The sequence below is a fragment of the Girardinichthys multiradiatus genome, chromosome 19 (assembly GCF_021462225.1).
Source record: "Girardinichthys multiradiatus isolate DD_20200921_A chromosome 19, DD_fGirMul_XY1, whole genome shotgun sequence".
In the NCBI taxonomy this organism is placed as follows: domain Eukaryota; kingdom Metazoa; phylum Chordata; class Actinopteri; order Cyprinodontiformes; family Goodeidae; genus Girardinichthys; species Girardinichthys multiradiatus.
Window position 1 is genome coordinate 5172438 of NC_061811.1, and position 21892 is coordinate 5194329.

A 21892-nucleotide genomic window follows, 5' to 3' on the forward strand; every position below is an offset into this window, starting at 1 on the left:
GTAACTTGAGGCAAAAAAAAAAAAAAGCTAAAAAGGGGCTTGGAAACAAATATAAAGTAAGGTTTTAGTCACCCAGAAAACATTTGCTTTCATTTGGTAAAACAGGTCAGCATGTAAAACTTTCCCTGTTTTTCTTTTCAAACTGTATTTGGATACAACCAAACTCTGAACTCAGGGCCTTCTGGCTGTGAAGCAGCAGCCCTAACTACTAGGCTTGGGCACAAATGAAATTGTCAAAGTACAGAAACCATGAGCAAACATCTCGGTTTTACACAGTGATCTAGTAAAGATACCTGTCATATACCTGTCAGAAAACCAGCAATTATCATTGCACAAATAATAGCAGCTCGTCGTCCAACAAGGGAGAAGAAATGTTTAAAACAACTGAGATGTTACAATACAAACGGCTGGATGATATATTCATTAAAGTTTATATACACTGCCTGGCCAAAAAAAAGTTAAGCAAATAGGTTTGTATGGAGGACTGATCCTGACATAATTAAAAATAAAAGCAGAAATATATATATTTTCTTTTTCCTTAGACATGCGTTTTCCTCTTCCTTATAACTTTAGGATTGCAAGTATCCAGGGTCAGGAGAGGGAGTCAGTGAAAAGCCCACTGCTGCTACTTGGCCCTGGTTTGTCCTTATGGATGAGGTGGTGGGACAGAGGCCTTCCACAACACCTCCTGTCCTAATTGCCCTGAGGACACTCCAGGGCCAAGCGGAGCGGTGGGCAACCAGGTGGAGAAGGAAGACAGTGAGCCAGCAGGAAGGGGTTAGAAAAGAAAGAGGGACAGAGATGATGGAGTTGATCAGGGAGGACACGAGGGTACAGAGAGAACCAGGAGAGAGGAGGGCACAGAGAATGGACAGACTGTTTTCCAAAGAATGATACCAAAATAAGGTGCTACATAAGAAATAAATAAGTGTTGTTCAGATAGTTTCTTAAAGTTTTAAGCTGTTCTAATAAATTTCAAAATTGTTTTTGTCACCAATGCATTTTATTTCCATTTGACCTAACAATACATCTATTGTAAATATGAATCTGAGAATATTATTTAATATTAATATTTTAATATTAATATTTTATCAAATAATATTCCGGTCTGTTAAGGGTTGTCCTGTGAATACCAGCCCCGTTAAGGCGATGGTATTAGGACAGAATAGAAAGGTGTGAGACGAGCTCTGACATTATTGAACAGCATACACTCTGCACATATATGGAATGAATTCACACAATTTCTTAAAATACAAGAATTTATTAACAAAAATAAGTCAACTCAAAGTCAAACATATTTCAATTAACAAACTCTTTACTTGGCTAAAACAATCCAACTAAACTACCAAGCAGAATTAAAGAATAATGACAACTAATGGACTATGTACAATATAAACAAGTTGATTAAAGATGATTAGAAATCATGACCAAAAGAGTGATGCAACATTACCATGCAATGTTTATGTTTGAGAACCAAGGATTATCTTGAAGAATCTGGAAGTGAAGTTAAGTTAGTCTTGGAACCAATTTAGAAAATAATCAGCAAACGTTTAGACAACCATTCACAATGCAAGATGAGATTAACTATTATTTTAATAAAATAATGTTTTAAATAATGATCTGCTGAATAAAACCAACCTCCTGGATGACTAATTCTCAACGGTGTCTAATTAACTGCCTTTATTTATTAAAATAATATTTGGAGAAATATTATTGAGTATTTTGGAAAAGAGCCAAATCTTTCTGGAGAAATGGGGCTTAATGGTGTTTACTTAGTTATCAACTCTAGTAAATGATGTTCAGGGACTATTATTCACTAGCTTGAAAACTAACAACCTTTCTGTTGACTAGCCTTAATGCTAGCACACGTGTTCTTACCGGCTGGCCGTTGGCTAACAAAGAAGCTAGCTAAAGTGCTAAGCTAGAGATAACTTAGCGCCAGAATCAACACATACCTTTAAAATACCAGGGTTAAAATGCATAAGCGCGGACGGCGCGTTATGAGCAATGTTCTGGTTAAAACCACCCTTTAAATAAAGTTTATCTTAGCTTTAAAACATACAAAGAACACGGAACCGGCGCGGGCCGTAGCTAGCCTACTAGCGCTAAAGATCGCCAAGTTCCACAAAACAAACTTCATAGAATGAAAACGTTCAGATTATTTCATCCTAACTGTTAATCTGCCCAAACCTAACCTCTGAACCTGTTGAGGGAATGTTGTCCAAGGGCGAAGTTTGAAGAAGATATCCGTCGTGAACAAAGAGTTAGCTTCCCGCTAACTTCCTCAGTTTCTCCCGATCAGAAGGTGAACAATAGTTAGCTCCGTTGAGCTAGGCTTGCAAGATGGCTCGTTCGGTCCGTCAACCAGCTGTTTGTTACCATAAACACGGTTGCGGGCCGTAGTCTTTCCTCCAGACTCAGCTTGTCGAAACAGCTTCCCCACCGGGGCTTCTCTCAAACACCGTTTGCTTCTGTGGGGCCTCGAAGAGAAAATGTAAGCAACTCTTACATCTTAATTTCCCCGTTCATGAATGAAAATACCGGATACACAGACAGTATTTCATTCTACTTAACTTTGCATACGATCGGTGATCGTATGGCTTCGGATCCAGTTGAATTTATGTCTTTTTGCCAGCAAAAGACCTCAGCGCACTGTGTTTCCCTCCTAACCGGTTCCTATGGAAGGCCGTGTGGAAGAGAAAGATTTGTGGAAAGGTGGGGGCTTTTATTTGGGTTATGGCGCCACAGGAAGTCCACAGTTACCCCCTTTCCTGGCTGTGCTGGAAGAAGGTTAATGCACTTTATTTTGAAAAGTTCCAGGAAAGTATGTACCGGAGTTTTAGTGTTGAAATCCATGGCTGTATGGTCCCAACACATCAACTTCATTTAAATTTGTAAACACAGAGTTTATTTTGAAAATTACAAATAGCATTTTAAACAGAATGTGGAAAAAAAGAACATTCAAACAGATCAAGATTACAAGACACAAAAGGCATAAAATAAAACTATGTACAAGTATTTACAATGGCGACAGAAGGATCAACCTGAGTGACCGGTTTCTGGAAAAACCTCTTCAACAGAACAAAAAGGCAGATGTCTTTCTGAACAGAAAGTCTCTGGCGGTGTGGCTAAATCTCTCGCAAGGTCAGAGACTTGGATGGTGTTGAGAATTAAAATCATTTAGTTTCATACTATGTGTTAAGTTTGCTTGTGTGAGCATAAAACTGAGATATGACATGTGGGACCGCAGGGAGAGAGAGGTCACAGCAGGCTTCAGGCTGGAGGAAGGGTCAATCTCAGGTCAGGATGTTTGCCAGCAGCTGTAAGCAGTAAATGCGGGCTGTTCGGCATGATATGGGCAATAAACTACTCCCATAGGGGTTAACTAATTTATAGTGGGGACACAGGAATGTAGAAAACTCCATAACAGACCTGTGGCTTCGTAACTAATTACTTAAAAGGAAGTTTCAGCAGTCAGCTTTGAAGTTCGTTAAGGGTATAAAAAGCTTTAATACTGATTGTGAGAGAGACCACTCGGTGAACACAGCCTAGCTTTGCTGACCTGAGCTCTCCCTAAGGCCTTAGGTAATTTTTCTTTCTTTGTATCATTCTTTTTGTATTCAATTTTGCATTGGAAATCATTGGACTTATTATTTACCAAATTAAACTTGTGTTAATCTTAATTTCCTGCTCTTCTGTGTTCTTTCTCACAACATCTGGACTGGGTGAGGTTGAGGCCGCAAGGATATCAGTGATATAATTAGTTTACCTCAACAATGGGATGCTGCAACTGAGACCTGTGGTTTGTCTTTCTGGATGGTGAGTGAAGCATCACACAGGTGGTCTGCAGATGTTTGTGATGCCTCTTTCTGCTGTCCATGTCATCATCCATCAAGTTTAAAGGGCTGGCTGGACCACATCACTTAGATGTAATCATAAATATGCAGAATTAGAAGATGGTGCTTACAAAATATTACAATTAGTTATACCCCTCAGAAATTAATCACATCTATAATATTATAATTGCCTGCATACAGTAGTCATGTTCTGGTGGTATATATCTATATATATATATATATATATATATATATATATATATATATATATATGTATATATATATATATATATATATATATACTTGGAGTTATATTGTGTCGTTTAAGTGTTCCCTTTATTAAAATAATACTAACACAAACTGTTAGAAATCACTTTTGTGTACCAGTGTGTACTACGTTGGGAGCGGAAAACTCCGAACACGTCGGAGCACGTTTGAAATTAAGCGATGTCTTGATGAATCAAGCAGATTTTTTACGTCTACACAGTTATATTCCCGCACTAAAAACATTGTAAAAGTTAATTTGTGTCACAGAAAGTGTAATTTTTCACAGTTTACTCACAGTTTCTGCCACTGTGGTCCGCCATGGCTGCCCCTGTTTGACCAATCCGCTTCAACCCGCAATGAATCATGGGAAAAGATGGACCGCGATGGATACTCACAAGTCATCCTTCAAATCGGGCAAAAGAAGGACACATTTGTCGGCCGCATTCGACAGACCGTCCGCGCCGCGCTGTGACGTAATCAGCCCACAAGTACGGACTTGGAAGGATCCAGCCCCTGAATTGGGACACACCCTCGGCCTGCACATGGATCCTCCTCCTTCCTGTATATTGACCAATAGGAGAGGAGCTGGAGAGAAGAAGGCAGCCCTCCTCATTTGCATAATGAAGCAGAAATGCATACGGTAAAGGAAAAAGACAGACGAGGAAATGTAAAAAGAACAAAGGCATGGCTAAGGAAAAGAAAAAACAAAATATATATATTTCTGCTTTTATTTTTAATTACTGTATGTCAGGATTGGTCCTCCATAGGTTTGAGGCTCCCATTTGGTAATAACAAAAATTGGGTTAAGAACTGTCCAACGCATTATTAAAAACTGGAAGGATATTGGGGACCCATCGTCTTCAAGGAAAAAATGTGGCCGGAAAAAAATCCTGAATGATTGTAATCGGTGATCACTTAAACATTTGGTGAAATCAAATCGAAGAAAACAACAGTAGAACTCCGGGCTGTTTAATAGTGAAAGTAAGAGCATTTCCACATGCACAATGCGAAGGAAACTCAAGGGATTGGGACTGAACAGCTGTGTAGCCTTAAGAAAACCAGTAATCAGTGAGGCTAACTGGAAAAAAAAGGCTTCAATTTGCTAGGGAGCATTAAGATTGGACTCTGGAGCAATGGAAGAAAGTCATATGGTCCGATGAGTCCAGATTTACCCTGTTCCAGAGTGATGGTAACCCTAACCCTAACCCATCAGGATAAGAATAGATGCAGGTGAAGTGATGCACCCATCATGCCTAGTGCCTACTGTACAAGCCTGTGGGGGCAGTGCTATGATCTGGGGTTGCTGCAGGTGGTCAGGTCTGGGTTCAGCAATAGTATGTGTTCAAAGAATGAGGTCAGCTGACTACCTGAATAAACTGAATGACCAGGTTGTTCCATCAATGGATTTTTTCTTCCCTGATGACACGGGCATATTCCAAGATGACAATGCCAGGATTCATCGAGCTCAAACTGTGAAAGAGTGGTTCAGGGAGCATGAGACATTATTCTCAGAAAGGGATTGGCCACCAGAGTCCAGACCTTAACCCCATTGAGAATCTTTGGGATGTGCTGGAGAAGGCTTTGCGCAGCGGTCAGACTCTACCATCATCAATGCAAGATCTTGGTGAAAAACTAATGCAACACTGGGTGGAAATAAATGTTGTGACATTGCAGAAACTTATCGAAAAAATGCCACAGCGAATGCGTGCCGTAATCTAAAGCTAAAGGAATATGCTAAATAGAAACATTTTGAGATTTTATTATTAAACAAAATAACATTTACTAGCACATAAACATACATAAAAGTACCAAAAATTGGTACCGTTGAGTACCAATACCGTATCGCTTCAAATTTGAGGAGTGCTCTCTATGTGAAAGAAAGGCAAAATGTTAATGGCAGTAGGAGCTCCTTTAGTGGTTTCATCTAAGAGAGAAACACAGTCAAGCAGATGAACTCTGAGCCAGTTTTCAAGTCTAGAGGATGAAAAGAGCACATGTAGTTAGTCATAGTAGAAGCTCAGCCGGTTGCTATGTCTAGGAGAGAGACAGCGTTAAATGTCCCCATTTTGTGGACATACTAAAGAATTACAATAGTCCAGCCTTGATGTAAGAAATACATTGACTTGTTTTTCAGTGTCACCCCTGGACAGGATATTTCTTATTTTGGCAATATTCCAGAAGTGAAGGAGGACATCGTAGAAACCTGTTTAATATGGGATTTAAATGACACGTCTTCATCAAATATAACACCAGCACTTTGTTACTGGTGGTAAATTTAATTCCATCCTAATGATAAGCAGTTTCTTTTTCAAAGACTCCAGTCCAAAGACAACATCTGTCTTGTCTGAATTTAGAAGCGGAAAATTCCTCCAGGTTTTTATTTCTTCAAGACAAGCCTTTAGTCTATTTTTTAGTGGTTGGATTCATCAGGATTTATAAATAAATATAGCTGAGTGTCATCAGCATAACAGTGGAAATGTATCCCTTGCTGCCTGATAATTTTACCCATTAGAAGCATACAATATCTGTACACAACCCCAGCCTGTTTTTAGCAGATATTAGCCTAAAAACTCCCTAATGAGAGTCAAAGGTGGAAATGGTTTAGTTAAGACACCATGACTGCACTTTTTATATTGTAAATATTTTCAAGTAGGCAAAATGTCTGTCGGTGTCGTTGAGACATTTACTGTTCTGTTTTGCCTGCTATTTATAATACTTAAACCCTAGGTGCCGCTAGAGCTCTGGAGGCTAGAGGTGACAGGTGTTAATCATCATCATCATCAGCTGAGAGGTTTAAGAGGGCATGCTGCCAGCACATCTTCACCTGAGTGTTTTGCCTTTGTGATAAAGTTCCACCGGCCTACCTAGAGGTTATGCTCTTTAAAGAAAGACCAAGTCTAACACGTTTTGTCCTTGCTCCTTCTCCAGGTATTTTGCCAAGGCTTTGCCAGACCCTCACAGACAGCTGCCTTCCATAACTGGTAACCTTAAGCTCCTACCCCTTGGAACCGCCAAGCCTTAACCTGTGTGTCCTCTAATGTTCCACTATGAACTCCATTCCGCGACCCAGCTCACCGCATGGACCAACACCTCCCTGACTCTGTTAACACCTCCCTGGCATAAATCAACCTCCGGCCATTAAAACAAACTCTCAGATTCTCACCTCTCTTCACTCTTATTTCATTCCCCTCTGCCCTTGTTCAAGGAACCCCCATCCAGATCCAGACGTCATCATCTACTTTGCATTGCAATAAATCTGTTAAACTTTGAACTCTGTCTCCTGAGAGTTTTTCATGTGTGGGTTAGAAGCTTGGCAAAAACATGACAATTTTGCGTAACACTCCTTTAACAATATACTCTTTTGAATTTTGACATTATCGCCACTGGCAGACCTTTGGTTTAACACTGTTTTTGATTAAAATCCAACAACCATGCTGTAGATTATTTTAAAAAATATGAGTTTAAACAATATCCAGAGATGTGGAGCTCTGACCTGTAATTACCACTTTCAATATGTGGGTATAAGGCTAATCTGCTTTTACTGCCTGTCAATTTCAGATTTCATTTTAAAGATTTACTGTTTGAAGATTCATGGACATCATGAAGAGGGGCATGGAGTTAGTTGGGTTTAACAGTTGAAGGATGCGGGATGGAGGAAGGTAATCCACTGTGGGTGGTGATTTTGTTCGGCTGCTCCCTGACTATCTGAACATTGGTCAGATATTCTGATGGTCCTGGGTGTATCAGGAGCAGATTACAGTACAGAGGAGCACATTAACCCTGTAGCAGTCTACCTCATTCTGTTAAGTTAGGATTTCACCCACACACAGCGCCTTAAAATAAATTTTTTATTCTGTAATATCAGACTTGGTGAAAGTCTTTTTTTGTTTTTTTTTTTCTGAGATGTACTTTCATATTATACAATGTTGTTTTGGTTGTCTTTTTTTTGGTTTTGCTCGTATAAAGCCATTCTTCTACCTGTGCAGCACTTTGATGAACAGTCAGTCATTTTCTATACCGCTTCTCCCATAGTGGGTCGCGGGGAAACTGGTGCCTATCTCCAGCAGTCAATGGCCGGGAGGCGGGGTACACCCTGGACAGGACTTTGATGAACACTCATTTTGAAACGTGCTTTTAAATCAATATGATTCAACTTGACAATTGAATATGGGGGATATTTCCTGTTGCCTTTGTGTTTGTGTACCCTGAAGCATTAATATTCATTCATTAAATGTATTGCACATAGGTAGTGGAGCGTGATAACCTTCAGAAATTTGAAAGAGGTATAAGTGAAGTGAAATTATCTGTCAAAACTATCTGTGAAGCACAGACTTCTTGCAGGTAAACATGTAAACAGAAATTGTTATGTTGCTGTTTTCCTCCTCTTGTTATGGTCAGTCTGAAGGTTTTGTGCATCTGCAGTGTTAAATAAAAACAGCCAGATCAGCTGTAAAACATAATTTATTTTTGTGTGTTGTATCCATCAATGTTTATTGTACAGCAACCTGCACATTTCTTACCATGTTGAATATAAATGCTGAATGCATGCTGCTTTCTTTTTGATTAAAAGCACTCAGCCGGAACCAAAATGTGTTTTTTAATTGGATATTTTTCCACACAATCTATAGCCCTCTGCTTATTTGCCCTATTTGTCAATGAGACTTTTACAGGATATTTGCATACCATGAAAACTCAATACAATGGCATGTAGCTGCAAATGTTAAAGAATTGCAGAATATGGTACTGAGGATATGATTAGAATAAGAAGAATTTAAAACAAACTTCAAGATCCTGCAAGCTCAGAAAATAATTAGCTTGTTAAATCCATAATAAAACAGAACATCCTTTTGTTTTGTACAACTTGCATGTTGTTTTCTTTATATTTACAGGAAGCATGATCTCAAACAGTACATCAAGTTGTGCCTGGTTTTATCCACATTCTCTCTCACTTTGTTGATCAAAATCACACAGAGTCTTTATCAAATTCACAAATGAAGAACATGGTGGGATGGCACGCCACATCAGTCCACTCCCCAGACGCCACCATCTCAGTACAGTCCTCATCATCATAGGCGTTGTTGGGCTCCCCTTTTCTCCACTTGCTGAAGGTTGTCATGGGAGAGCGGTCCACGTAGGTGAAAACGCCTTCACGGTCCAGGTCGTGAATGCCAATGTAGACTCTGCTCAGGCCTGCTTCTGTTATGTACCCTGCAATAGCTGCGTTAGCTCCGTCATCCTTCGGCATGGCCAGATGCCCTCCCCTCACCTGGCAGTAAGCCTCTGCGTCGGTGTAGCGCTTCTCCTCCTTCACCAACAGATAGACCTTACTGTCTGTCTCTTTTATGCCTGCAACAGCTGCAGGGGAGGGCAGTGCTGTAAAATGAGCACTTCATTTTCTATGAATTTCTAATTGACATGCCCACCAATTGTAGTTGGACGAGCAGTTATTATGTTTAATGACAAATATATGTAACAATGTGTTTGTGTGAAGAATGTGTGGAGTATACCATTTTTAATGAAGTTCAGTTCTGAGGACAGCTGGGCCACAACAATGTCCATTTCTCCAATCATCTTTCTCATTGGTGTGCACTCACATGGGACACCTGATAGGGAAAAAAGAGGGGGATTATCACACTGGGACTTTATTCATTTTCAGCAAATATGTCTGTCTAACCCTGTAGTAATGAATTTAGCAAACTGAATAAAATAGCTTCATATCTCACCTGGTTCTCCGTTAGGGCCTCTTGGACCAGGGTCACCCATGTCGCCCTTAACCCCTCAGATAAAAAGATCATTTTTTCAGCAAGAGGAATGCTTTACAAAACTAATATATTATTGAACAGGTAGGCATAATATTCATCTCAAATACAGTGTAAGTCAGAAGTTTAAATACACTTATTGTCAGCATGAATATCATATTAGTGGCGCATATAAGGCATTGTTTTTTCTATTGTGGAATAATAATTCAAAATCCAACCATGATGAATTTTAAAAACAAGAAGTTTATGCAGATTTTCTCCGCACAGTGTTAAAAAAATACATGCAGGCCTAAATTTAGACATTCACACAGACTGTTTGGATATTTGACCACTATTCTTTGCAGAATTGGACTTAATTCAATTTAGTTGGTTTTGTGACACAGATCTGCTTTAATCAAACAGATTTCTTGTATGGTTGAAGTTTAAGTTATACCAGAAGTTGGAGGAACTTCAGGAACCGCCAAAGCTTAGGTCTACCTTAAACTGGAAGATGCTAGGACACTACTGTTATTGTCCACAGTGACTGAGTTTAACATCACTGCTGACTAAGAGGGTATAAACCAAAAAAATAAGTCCGGCTAAAATCAGCACCTTCAAACTGTTGTCAATGCCCCATGTGTACAAGACAAATCCATTCAGGCATGGTTGATATGAACCTAAAATGTTATCATGATTTTTAATAGGATCTATAATCAAATGAGGATAAAACTGAATATTAATGTTACTTAAATTGTTGTCTACTACTTATAGTACACCAGTTACGTTACGTTCTGCACATTTTGTGCTAAACACAATAACTACATCAAACTGTCAGTCAGTCAGTCATTTTCTACCGCTTATTCCATAGTGGGTCGCGGGAGAGCTGGTGCCTATCTCCAGCAGTCTATGGGCGAAAGGCAGGGTACACCCTGGACAAGTCACCAGTCCATCGCAGGGCAACACACAAACAACCACGCACACACTCATTCATACACATAAGGGCAATTTAGAGAGACCAATTAACCTAACAGGCATGTCTTTGGACTGTGGGAGGAAGCCGGATATATTGGCCGGATATAAGCATATTGGACCATATTGTCCAATATGTTTATATTTATTGATGCTCTTATGGAACCAACAGTGGAAAACAAATGTCAAAAAGCAAAGAAACAATCGTAACCACACCATCAGTCTTTAGGATGATAAATCACCATTCTTACCACAATAATTTTTGACCATTTAGGATAAACGAAATGCTAGTGGCTGGGGTGGGTTTGCTTGTTGCCGCCCAGTTCAGCCGTCTCGTGTTGGGGTTTACCCCAGTGGATGAGAGGGTTGCATCCCTGCGCCTTCGGGTTGGGGACAGGTCTCTGACTGTAGCTTCGGCCTACGGGCTGAGCGGTAGTGGTCAGTACCTGGCCAGTACCTGGCCTTCTTGGTGTCCCTGTCGGGGGTGCTGGATAGTGCCCCTCCCGGGGACTCCATTATTTTGCTGGGGGACTTCAACGCCCACGTGGGAAACGACAGTGACACCTGGAGAGGTGTGATCGGAAGGAATGGCCTCCCCAATCTGAATCCGAGTGATGTTTCGTTATTGGACTTCTGTGCCAGTTACGGATTGTCCATAATGAACACAATGTTCAAACATAAGGGTGTGCATCAGTACACTTGGCACCAGGACACCCTAGGCAGGAGGTCAATGATCGACTTTGTTGTTGTATCGTCAGACCTTCGGCCGCATGTTTTGGACACTCTGGTGAAGAGAGGGGCTGAGCTGTCCACTGATCACCACCTGGTGGCAAGTTGGATCCACTGGAAGAGGAGAACGCCGGACAGACTTGGCAGGCCCAAGCGCCTAGTGAAGGTCTGCTGGGAATGTCTGGCAGTCTGGCAGTGGGACTCCTGAGGCGGCTGACGGGTACCGTGGGGCCAAGCGTGCCGCGGCCCAGGCTGTGGCAGAGGCAAAAACTCAGGCCTGGGAGGAGTTCGGTGAGGCCATGGAGAAGGACTACCGGTTGGCCTCAAAGTGATTCTGACAAACTGTCCGGCGCCTCAGGAGGGGGAAGCAGTGCTTCACCAACACTGTTTACATTGGTGGTGGAAGGCTGCTGACCTTGACAGGGGACATTATCAGGCGGTGGATGGAGTACTTCGAGGATCTCCTCAATCCTGCCATCACGCATTCCCTGGTGGAAACAGAGGCTGTGGACTTGGGGTTGGACTCTTTCATCACCCAGGCTGAAGTCACCGAGGTGATTAAAAAGCTCTACGGTGGCAGGGCTTCGGGGGTGGATGAGATCCGCCCTGAGTACCTCAAGTCTCTGGATGTTGTGGAGCTGTCATGTTGACACGCCTCTTCAACATTGCGTGGCGGTCGGGGACAGTGCCTCTGGACTGGCAGACATAAGAAGGGTGACTGGATGGTGTGTTCCAACTATAGGGGAATCACACTCCTCAGCCTTCCTGGTAAGGCCTACGCCAGGGTATTGGAGAGGACTGCCCAGCCGATAGTCGAACCTCGGCGTCAGGAGGAGCAGTTTGGTTTTCGTCCCGACCTTGGACCACTGGACCAGCTCTATACTCTCTGCAGGATACTCGAGGGATCATGGGAGTTTGCCCAACAGGTCCACATGTGTTTTGTGGAGGTGTTCCAGGCACATCCCACCAGGAGGAGGCCCAGGGGACGGCCCAGGACACGCTGGAGGGACTATGTCTCTCCGCTGGCCTGGGAACACCTTGGGCTCCCCCCGGAGGAGCTGGAGGAGGTGTCTGGGGAGAGGGACGTCTGGATGTCTCTGCTGAGTCTGCTGCCCCAGCGACCCGGTCCCGGATAAAGTGGAGTACGACAAGTACGATGAGTACAGAAAGCTAGTTATCAATCCCTGATACCTTCAAGAGGAAAGTTTTATGAGCAGACAAGATGAAGATGGAGCTGTTTGGCCACATTGACCAGAAAAATATTTGTTAAAATCAATATAAGGTTTTCAAACCTATGAACAGATTATCAGCTGCCATGTATGGCAGTTTTATGATGGGGGTTTCTTTGTTGCCATTCATACTGGTGCATTGCATCCCGCCAACATGTGTGTGTGGGCTCCGTATGCTGCAACTGAAATGGGTCTCAGGGAATTATGTCAAAAATTGGCAACATATCAAGGTCCTGCTTGTTACCCAGAGTTATCCTGCACCAAAGTTCTATGGGAAAATAGCACGTGATCATAAGGAAACCTGCAGACAATTCCATGTGGATAGTAAATGGGTCTTAGAAGGGATTGTTGACTGGGGAGTGAGTGGAATAACTGAAGATTAATTATTATGTCCAAATTCACTTCAAATCAAAAACAAGACAATTGAAACTCTGACATTATTAAGTTTTCCGAAACATAATGATCCCAATCTGATTTCCAGACTGGTTTTGGAATGGCTAAAGCTTCTGGATGGCCATGACTTCAACCATACTGAAAATTTATGAACTATGCTTGAAAGCTGGGACTGTACCAGGATACTAACCAGTTTAAATAAGTTACACCAGCTCTGACAAGAAGGGTGTCTAAATATCCAGAATCATATCCGTGGCTTATTTATGGCGACAAATGTCATGTGTTTTCTCAACAGCTAGCTATGGGAGACTTATCCAGATATTAGTGGATGTTGTGGAACCTCTCTAGATTATGATAGACCATCCAGCTCATCCTCTTCATAACACTGTAATACAACAACAGTGGCTTCAGTCAGAGGCTTCTTCAGATTCACTATAATCCAGACCAATAAGGAGATCCTCACCAGGAGATCCTCACTGCCCACAGCCATCACCATCTATAATGACTCTTTTAAGTTACTTGTATAGTTTGAATTACAAGGAAATTTAATTGCCTTCAGGGTTCATAAAGTATAGTTGAATTGAATTAAATTAAATTAATGTAATTGAGCCTGTATGTATTATTTGAACTCTGTGTGGTTTAGAGGGAACCATGTGATGAGTTTATGTAACCTTCTGACCAGCACTATAATTGTGCTACCTTTTATTCCACTTGGGCCGAATTTTCCGTGACGTCCCATAATTCCTTTTTGTCCTTTAAGTCCAAGTTGTCCTGGAAAAGCAGCCCTTTTTAAAGACATTCCAAACTTTTTAAAAAGCCACTCATTTCCAATTACTTTATTTATTTATTATAGTTCTACTTTAAAAATGTTTGTTGTAATCTTCTAAACCATAATATATTTAAATCATGCAGTGTTACAATCTGAAAACATCCTTCACTCTTCATTAATCACTCCGGTAAACACTTGTCCATAAGCTTGCATTCCACAAACTGTTCCTCCTCCAACTTTTCACCCAAATGTAAACACATGGGGATCTCTGGCTGGTCTGTAAGCAACTTGACAGGACATTATCAGCACAAGAAATGTGATCTTTGCTCAGTAACTGCTGCTTCCCTTAAAATTTAGAAGAGAGGCTTTAGGGAGACAACTTGAGCCTACAAAATTAAACTTCAGAAAGCAACATGAAGGTTTACCGTTCTCTCCTGGTGGGCCAACTTTTCCCGGTCTGCCAGGTGCTCCTTTTTGTCCTTTTTCTCCTGGTTCTCCTTTAGCAGCAGAAAATCAAAATCAAACCAGACATATTTCACTTTCACCCTTAATATGTTTAATGTGTTGAGAAGATTAGTAAGACATCATGCACAGTGTGATGACATGCCTTTGAGTCCAGGGACAAGGATCTGAATTGTACACGAGTCTTCTGCCACTTGTTGTCCATATAAGATCTGCACTTGCAATAAACTCATCATCATCACAGATATCAGAATCATATGGAGTAAAAGTTTCCATCCTGCCATTCTTCTACATGGACTGGGTGGTGCGTCTACTGAAGAACATGATCAGAAAATACCAGGTTAGAGGAAGAAAGCAGTATCTCAAATCTAAAATATTGAAGTTTAGATTAAACATTATTAATGGTCTTGAAACAAGACAATTTCCTTTAGCAGGTTCATATCATGATATAGAGCCAGATCCATGTTTCCATATTTTTATATGCAGAGACCAAACACATGATTTGCTTTGTAGTAAAAAATACAAATAAAATACATTTTTAAGTTCCACCGTCTTCTAGAATAATGCAATGCTTACCCTGAAAAGTATTTTGTAGACTGGACAGGTTGTTCCAGCTTCCCAAGATCTGCAGGAGCTTTGATTGCTGGCGGTGCTACTGAAAAGTATTCCTGTTCCTCCTACGGGGTGTGTGTGTGTGTGTGTGTGTGTGTGTGTGTGTGTGTGTGTGTGTGTGTGTGTGTGTGTGTTTGTGATAGGACAGTTATAAACAGTTCACAGATAAAGTCCTGAAGCATTTGGGGCCCCTGCAGATAATTGGCTGAGAAAGAAGTCTGTGATGGATGTCAGTGAAGTCTGATAAATACACAGACTCAGTGTAATCACATTTTTTATTGTTCTTAATTAGTCACATAGACCTTTACATACAACAGAGCGTCGTATGACTTTAACAGTGTCTGGCTTTGTTTAGGGGCTTAAATTCTGTCAAGAAATTAAAATGCTATATCAGTTTCCTGTGCAATTTAGTGTAGATGTTTGCTCATTTAACAATGTTTTAAATAATTTTAACAAAAATGTGCATCATCATTTATACATTAGCTAACAATTTGTCAAAATTACCATTTTTTACAAACTGATTATATATTTTTTTTAAAACCTTGTAAAAAACTATTGTTTTATTGAGGTAGTTCATGCTGAAAAAAACTAAAATTAAGTTAAATTCCCTGTTTTATGCACAGGTAAACCTTCATAAATTAGAAGATAATTGAAAAGGTAATTCATTTCACTAATTCAGTGCAAAAAGCAAAACTCAGATATAGATTCATTACCCACAGAGTGATATATTTTAAGAGATTATTTGTGTTTATTTTGATGATTATGGTTTACAGCTAATAAAAAGAAAATAATTTTTCAGAAAATTTGAGTCTTACATCAGACGACAAACAAGTTTTTTGGTTCTACTGAACAGTATGTCCATTTAATGTACAGTATCAGAACTCAGTTCTTGGTTGGGGCTCCTTGCTCCCTGCTGAGGTGTTCAGGAAACCCAGTTTGCTTTAATAGCAGCCTTCAGCTCATCTGAATTGTTGGTTCTGATGTCTCTCATCCAGTGCAGTGATAGCATGGTCGGTGTGGGCAGGTGCCAAATCCTGCTGGGAAATTAAATCAGCATCTCCATAAAGCTTTTCAGCAGAGAGAAGCATTAAGTGCTCTAAAACTTCCTGGTTCTTGAATCTCTGACTCCAGCTGCAGTCCATGCTTTGTTAATATTTCCCAAACTCTGAATGGGAGTTTGCTTCACAATGTGCCACCCTTTGTCCTTCCACTAAACTTTTCCATTGAAATGATTGAATTCTGGTGAGATTTTAATTCATTATGCATATGTAGAACCTAAACTTGCCACCAGCTGTGCAGTTTGGTTTTTAACATGTTTCTCACCTCTACAATACGACCACTTGAGGGAGCCATAGTCCATAAATTAGGGAGTATAAACCGGTGTAATGTGCTGGCACTAATGTACAGAGGACACGTTGTAGTATCTCAACAATTTCATTGTATGTCTGTTTGTGGTGGTGCCTTTGAATCATGTGTTTAGGACTGCTTGAAGTCACTAAGCTGAACTTAAAATAGTATCAAAAAACGTAAGGCCGCTGTTCAACATGCTGTCATCTTGGGTCAGTAATCAGATACGGTCCAATGTGGGAGTATCCAGTGTTCTAATTAGATTTACAAACCCTGTGGCAGCCAGTGTTTCAGCTGTGGATTGAGTGTCTCCTTCAAAATTACCCCCAAAAGTTTCAGATTACCTGCTTTTCAAATATTCATGACTCTCAAGGCAGCAGTTGCAGTCATTTCATCAAAGGCGGTGAGGTGGTCAGGGGTTCTCCTTTCATTACTTTGCTGCAGTTTTAGACAGTGGCACCACCAAAGAGGGGTCCAGGACGGGTAGAGTCCATCTCCATACTCTTGTTGCACCAACAATAAAATCAGGACCTAAACATTAACAAAAAAATCCCTGAATTAAAATAATAAAATAATCATAGATTCAGGCAGAATAAGGAAAAAACTATTTAAAAGTCAACATCTCAGATGGTGTCAAAGGCCAAGGAGAAGAGATGGGTTTCAAGAAAGGATTTCAAAGCAGACAAGGAAGAGGCCTGTCTGATGTCCAAGGGAAGATCATTCCATAATTTAGGAGCCGCTGCAGCAAAAGCACAGTCTGGTCTAAGCTTACGCTTCATCTTTGGTATGCTCAGGAGCAGCTGATCAGTTGACCTGAGAGAACGGAAAGGTCTGTTTATGTAGCAGCTCCAACAGGTAGAGTGGAGCAAGGCCATTAAGAGCTTTAAAAGCCAATGAAATAATTTTAAAATCAATCTAAAATGTACAGGGACCCAACAAGGCTAAAATCGGAAATATGCGGTCAAACATTTGTGTTCCAGTTAAAAGGTTTGCAGCATTCTGGACCCTCTGAGGCTGAGAGAAAGAGGAATCACTGATTTCTTTATGAAGTGTGTTACAATAATTCAGCTGAGTGGTATCAAAAGTGTGGATTACTGTTTTAAAATGCAGCTGAGATAGAATTGCCTTTAATGTAGCCAGCTGCCTCAAATGGAAATACCTGGATTAAACAACTGCTCTGATTTTCTAACTGTTGTTCAGCATCCACTTTGACTCCTAGGTTAGTAACAGTTGGCCTGATGTACTGGAATAAGGAAGCAACATCTATGAGGGACATCTCAGTGAAGCATCCAAGGACCATCCAAGCTTTTATGTCATCCAGACATGAAAACAGAGTGCTCAGAGAGGTGGATTCCTTTGTCTTTAGCTGGACATATCTGGGTGTCATGAAAGAAGATTTCATATTTTCTAAAAATAGAGCCAAGAGGAAGCAGGTACAGTGTGAAGAGCAAGGGGGCATAAAGTCCTGCAGGACTCCACACAAGAAAGGAGCAGAGAAGGCACATGGTCTCCAAGGCAGACACAGAAAGCACTCTCAGCTCAGTAGGTACTAAACCAGTCTAGATCTGTACCATTGATGCCGCCCCCAATTGCTCCTTACGAGAAAGCGAAATTCTATGGTCCATTCAATCAAAAATCTCAAAGCACGAGGACAACACAGTCACCAGAGTCAGTTGCTAAACAAATATCGTAAAGCTTTTGAAAGGGCTGATTCTGTGCTATGTACAGATTTAAATCCAGACTGTAAAATCCTCTAAAATGTTCTGTACTTTCAAGTCTAATTGTTGTAGACTACCTTCTCAAGGATTTTCAAAAGAAATGGCAGTTTGGAAATGGGCCTATAATTAACAAGAACAGAGGAGTCAAGAGTGGGTTTCTTAGTCAGAGGCTGGACAGCTGCATGTTTAAACTCTTCAGGGACCACACCAGAGGACAGACCGCTATTAAAAAGACCAAGGACCAAAGGCCCTACAGTGAGGAAAACCTCTTTAAATAATCAAGGAGGAATAGCATCATTAGCTTCAAATTTATAAAGATTCTTATCAATAAGAGAAGAGAGAATAAATATAATCAAACTGAATTTATTATTTATTTGTGCTTTTGTCATATTTTGGTTACTAATAGTAAAGAAAAATGTAGAAGTCTGTCATACATTGCAAATGCAGCATAAAAAACTCCTGAAATGATGTTGTGGATTCCTCTGCTTTGCTATATAATACCTGTGTAATTTTGGTTGGTTTGTAACCAACAGTTTCTGGTATGAAATGGAGCCGTCTGTCATTGGGCATTTTTTGCTGCTGACCATTTAATGGTTTATCCTGCCAGGAGATGCTGCCGTTTTGACATCTGCAGATTTAAAGTAATTTTCTTTATTTACTCTTGGTCAATTGTAAAGAATTCCGCTTATGTGAGTCAGATAAATAATAAACTAATCAAAGATCACTTGATTTGGTTTTATGGGAATCAGTCATATTTCAAGAACAAACTTGGGCAAGCAGGTAATATTTTTAGAAAATAAATTAAATTACCAATTGAAACAATGTGATTTAGGTATTTTTTGAGTGTTTATCTTAACAATTTGTGAAAATGCTTAACTACAAAAAACACATCCACTATGGTTTATCTATTAAATGGTTTGTTCACAGATACCAAATAGGATGGAACAAAATGTGTAAATACATAATCTGGATGTAACAATGAGTCGCTGTTACATTTATCTTGTAGATCCATGACTGTTTGTTAGTAAAAACCCATATGTACAGCACAGCTAAAGAACAATACAGCAACTGTTTTTTTTAGTTAGTTTATTTGTTTGCTTGGAATGTGTGTGTGTGTATCTTGGCGTGTCATTCACTGAGTTGGAGGGCTTCATCTTGGCATTCCCTCTGTTAAGTTTATCTTTTAGCATTTCAATATTGATTTTAGCTGCAATAGTATATAAATTGTCTTAACTAACTGAAATGAAAGTTTTTGTTTTGTTTTTGTTTTTTTTTTAATAAAAACTTACCTCTGCCATTTTCTATCTCCCATGTGCGCAGACAAAACATTCCCCAGGGGTTTGCATACAATTTATTAGTTCTGTGATAGTACAAACCAGGAAGTGGATTTAGAGGGGGGTGGTCTAGCAAGATTATGCTTTATATGTTGATCTTGTAATAATTATTGGAGTGAAATTAAAGTATGTTTAGTTTGTATGAGTTTGTAAATAATGCATTGTTTTGTTTGTTCTTATTTAATGTAAGTATTGTTGTGATGTTATCAATCCTTATTGATGGCAGTCCTGTTGATGGTTTCTTCCAATTTAGATTAATTTATATTTAAGTAGTGTGTTATCCATTGTTTAGTGTTGGTGGTTCTGTTTGGTTTGTTACCCGTTTGGCACTAAAATAAAAAGAAGCTTCCACAGATCATTTTGGCCTTGCCGTTTGGGTCCCACCTCCATGGCCGTTAGACCAATCTGACAAGCATGTAACACTGGATACAAACAGGCAAAGAGGGTAACTGACCTGGAGCCATCAGAGCCAAAATAAATGGAAACAGAATCCAATATAAACTGTTAATAGAAATTCAGAATTTAACTTTTTTTACATAAATAATGAAAAACACTTAACTACCAAGATAGTTAATGGCTAAACTACACAGGTACAAAGTTGTTTATTACAGGTATGAAATAAACAGGGAAAAAGAAGATGTAGCAAAGGTAGATAATGGGTGCACGAGCTGAGCTGACCCCGGGCCATTTTGATTTCAAATGCTCCGCCCTATCCGTGGCCCCCGTCTGGCCAGCCCCATGAAAACTTTGTGTAGGCAACCCTGGCTTTATGGACTTAAAAGACACATACACGAGATAATTTTAAGGCTTGCACATACGATTTACATACATATACTTTATTTAATTAACCTGAAGTGCATATATAAAGAAGATGCAGGGAAAAGGGTTAGTTTATGTGTAGAGTTGTCTGTTTTTCCAAAATTATTCACAATATTGCCATGAGAACTATTTAGACGTTCGTGAAGTTCATCATTTCTTGTCTTCAACGCACGTTTTCTTCCCGTATTTTTCCGCTGGAATTCAGCGTAATAAAGCAAATAAAGCTACCTGACACTGGAAATTACGAGCAGCGCATCAACGCACCTTCAGGATGACGTCACGGGCGCTCACCGGGGCGCGAGCACGGCTTTCTGCTGCTGCCTTTCATCTGTGCGTCCTGTGCCGCAGCAGCGCGAGGACACACGGAGGACCCTGGAGCGGAGACACCTTCAGACCCGTATGAGGGACATAAAAGTTTTCACTGGGCCATTTAAAACGGTAAGTGTGCAGGATATGACCAAACTGTAACAGCGGTCCTCTTTAATTAAATAAGTACAGAAAACAGAAAAGTACAGAAACTCCCTTGTTGTTTTGTTTCAATAATGTGAATTTAACTTTCTCTTTGTAATGTTTCGAACTTGAACTCTCTTATTCATTCTTTAGTAAAAGTAAATTTGCTTTCTTACTGCTTTGAAGGAATAACAGCAGTATCCTTTCATTCAATGTCAGTTCATAGCCTGCCTCCTCTTGTGTAGGTTTAATTGTACGGTCTTTAAAATGGCCTTACTTTTAAATCTTCTTCAATAACCCAAGATCGTCACCCCGGGCTTTATATAAGAGTGACCTATGTTTGCATTTCTCTTGCTTTTGCCCAGTAGTCCCTCCAGTCCAGTCCCTTTTCCATGCTCCCTTGGCCTGGGGTAGTCAGGAAACAAGTGGCAGGAAACAAGAGGCGTGTTTTTGTGTGTCCTGCTTTAACTCTGAGCCAGTGTTCATGCATGCATATTTGCTCTCTTCTGATTTGAATGCTCCTTACACTCATGGCTGGCTGACTTGGGTCCAACTTGAAGCCTATCACCTCTCTGTCTGGATTAGGGTCAAGTACTAAGAGGATTTAAGGCTGTAGAGTCGAAGTTTCTCAGGGGGAACTGATGATGGTTTTCTGAAGAGCTGAGATGTCTTTTCCAGGCCTTGCAGTAGATGTAGATTTCCTGAATAGTATATGAGGGAAATAATTTTAAAGGTTGTTAAAACACAATATTAACATCTAAGAAAGTCATTGTAACTTCATTCATCTGTGTGTCTGTCCTGAGTGGATGAAGTGTAGTGAAACTTGAATCAAGGTGATGAACTTTAATATAACTTTGTGGTTATCAGCCATTTAACAAAACACAGTGCCTCCAAAACCCTTCACCCACACAGCCTTGATCTACCACTTCAAGGCTGATGAATAAAGACTCAACTTTTCTGCCGTTGCTGATGTCTAAATCTGGTTTCCAGTTTAACTGCATTCAACATCTAGTTACCGTTACGAAACAGAAATTAAAGCTCCATGCAGCTTTTATCAACTTCAGTTTCTGTTTTGGGTTTAGCATTTGCCTTGACTGCTTTGATAGTACTTCCCATCAGTTTTTATCACTGATAAAAACTGTCATGCCAATAAGTTTTTTCTTATTGACATGACATATTGTGTCAGTATCAGCAGGCTTTTATAAGTGACCATAAAGAGT

General features: G+C 40.2%; 2 protein-coding genes and 1 long non-coding RNA gene across 8 annotated transcripts in view; 1 reads left to right on the forward strand and 2 right to left on the reverse strand.

Annotated features, from left to right (window-relative positions):
- Positions 1-8546: 8546 nt before the first annotated feature.
- colec11 (collectin sub-family member 11) lies at positions 8547-15035 on the reverse strand. 3 transcript variants are annotated; one of them, XM_047345699.1, is made up of 7 exons: positions 14969-15035; positions 14538-14705; positions 14356-14427; positions 13861-13932; positions 9827-9880; positions 9611-9706; positions 8547-9476 (listed from the first exon to the last, which is right to left on the reverse strand). In XM_047345699.1, the coding sequence occupies exons 2-7, from the start codon at positions 14674-14676 to the stop codon at positions 9067-9069; spliced, it is 843 nt and encodes a 280-aa protein (XP_047201655.1). In that variant the 5' UTR covers positions 14677-14705; positions 14969-15035; the 3' UTR covers positions 8547-9066. The 3 variants fall into 3 exon arrangements, with proteins under 3 accessions (XP_047201655.1, XP_047201656.1, XP_047201654.1); XM_047345700.1 differs by having other exon boundaries at positions 8547-9458; positions 14538-14702; positions 14969-15025; XM_047345698.1 differs by having other exon boundaries at positions 14538-14702; positions 14969-15025.
- Positions 15036-15728: 693 nt separating this feature from the next.
- On the reverse strand, positions 15729-19412 carry LOC124855937. The gene is made up of 3 exons (XR_007035189.1): positions 19359-19412; positions 16696-16882; positions 15729-16041 (listed from the first exon to the last, which is right to left on the reverse strand). It is a non-coding gene; the product is annotated as an uncharacterized LOC124855937 (long non-coding RNA).
- A 1140-nt stretch (positions 19413-20552) lies between these two features.
- myo6b (myosin VIb) overlaps positions 20553-21892 on the forward strand; it is a 62942-nt gene continuing 61602 nt past the window's right edge. For all 4 annotated transcript variants that reach the window (XM_047345985.1, XM_047345987.1, XM_047345986.1 and 1 more), the window contains exon 1: positions 20553-20660. The gene's annotated coding sequence lies outside the window, so the exon portion shown is untranslated. The remainder of the gene's footprint in view (positions 20661-21892) is intronic.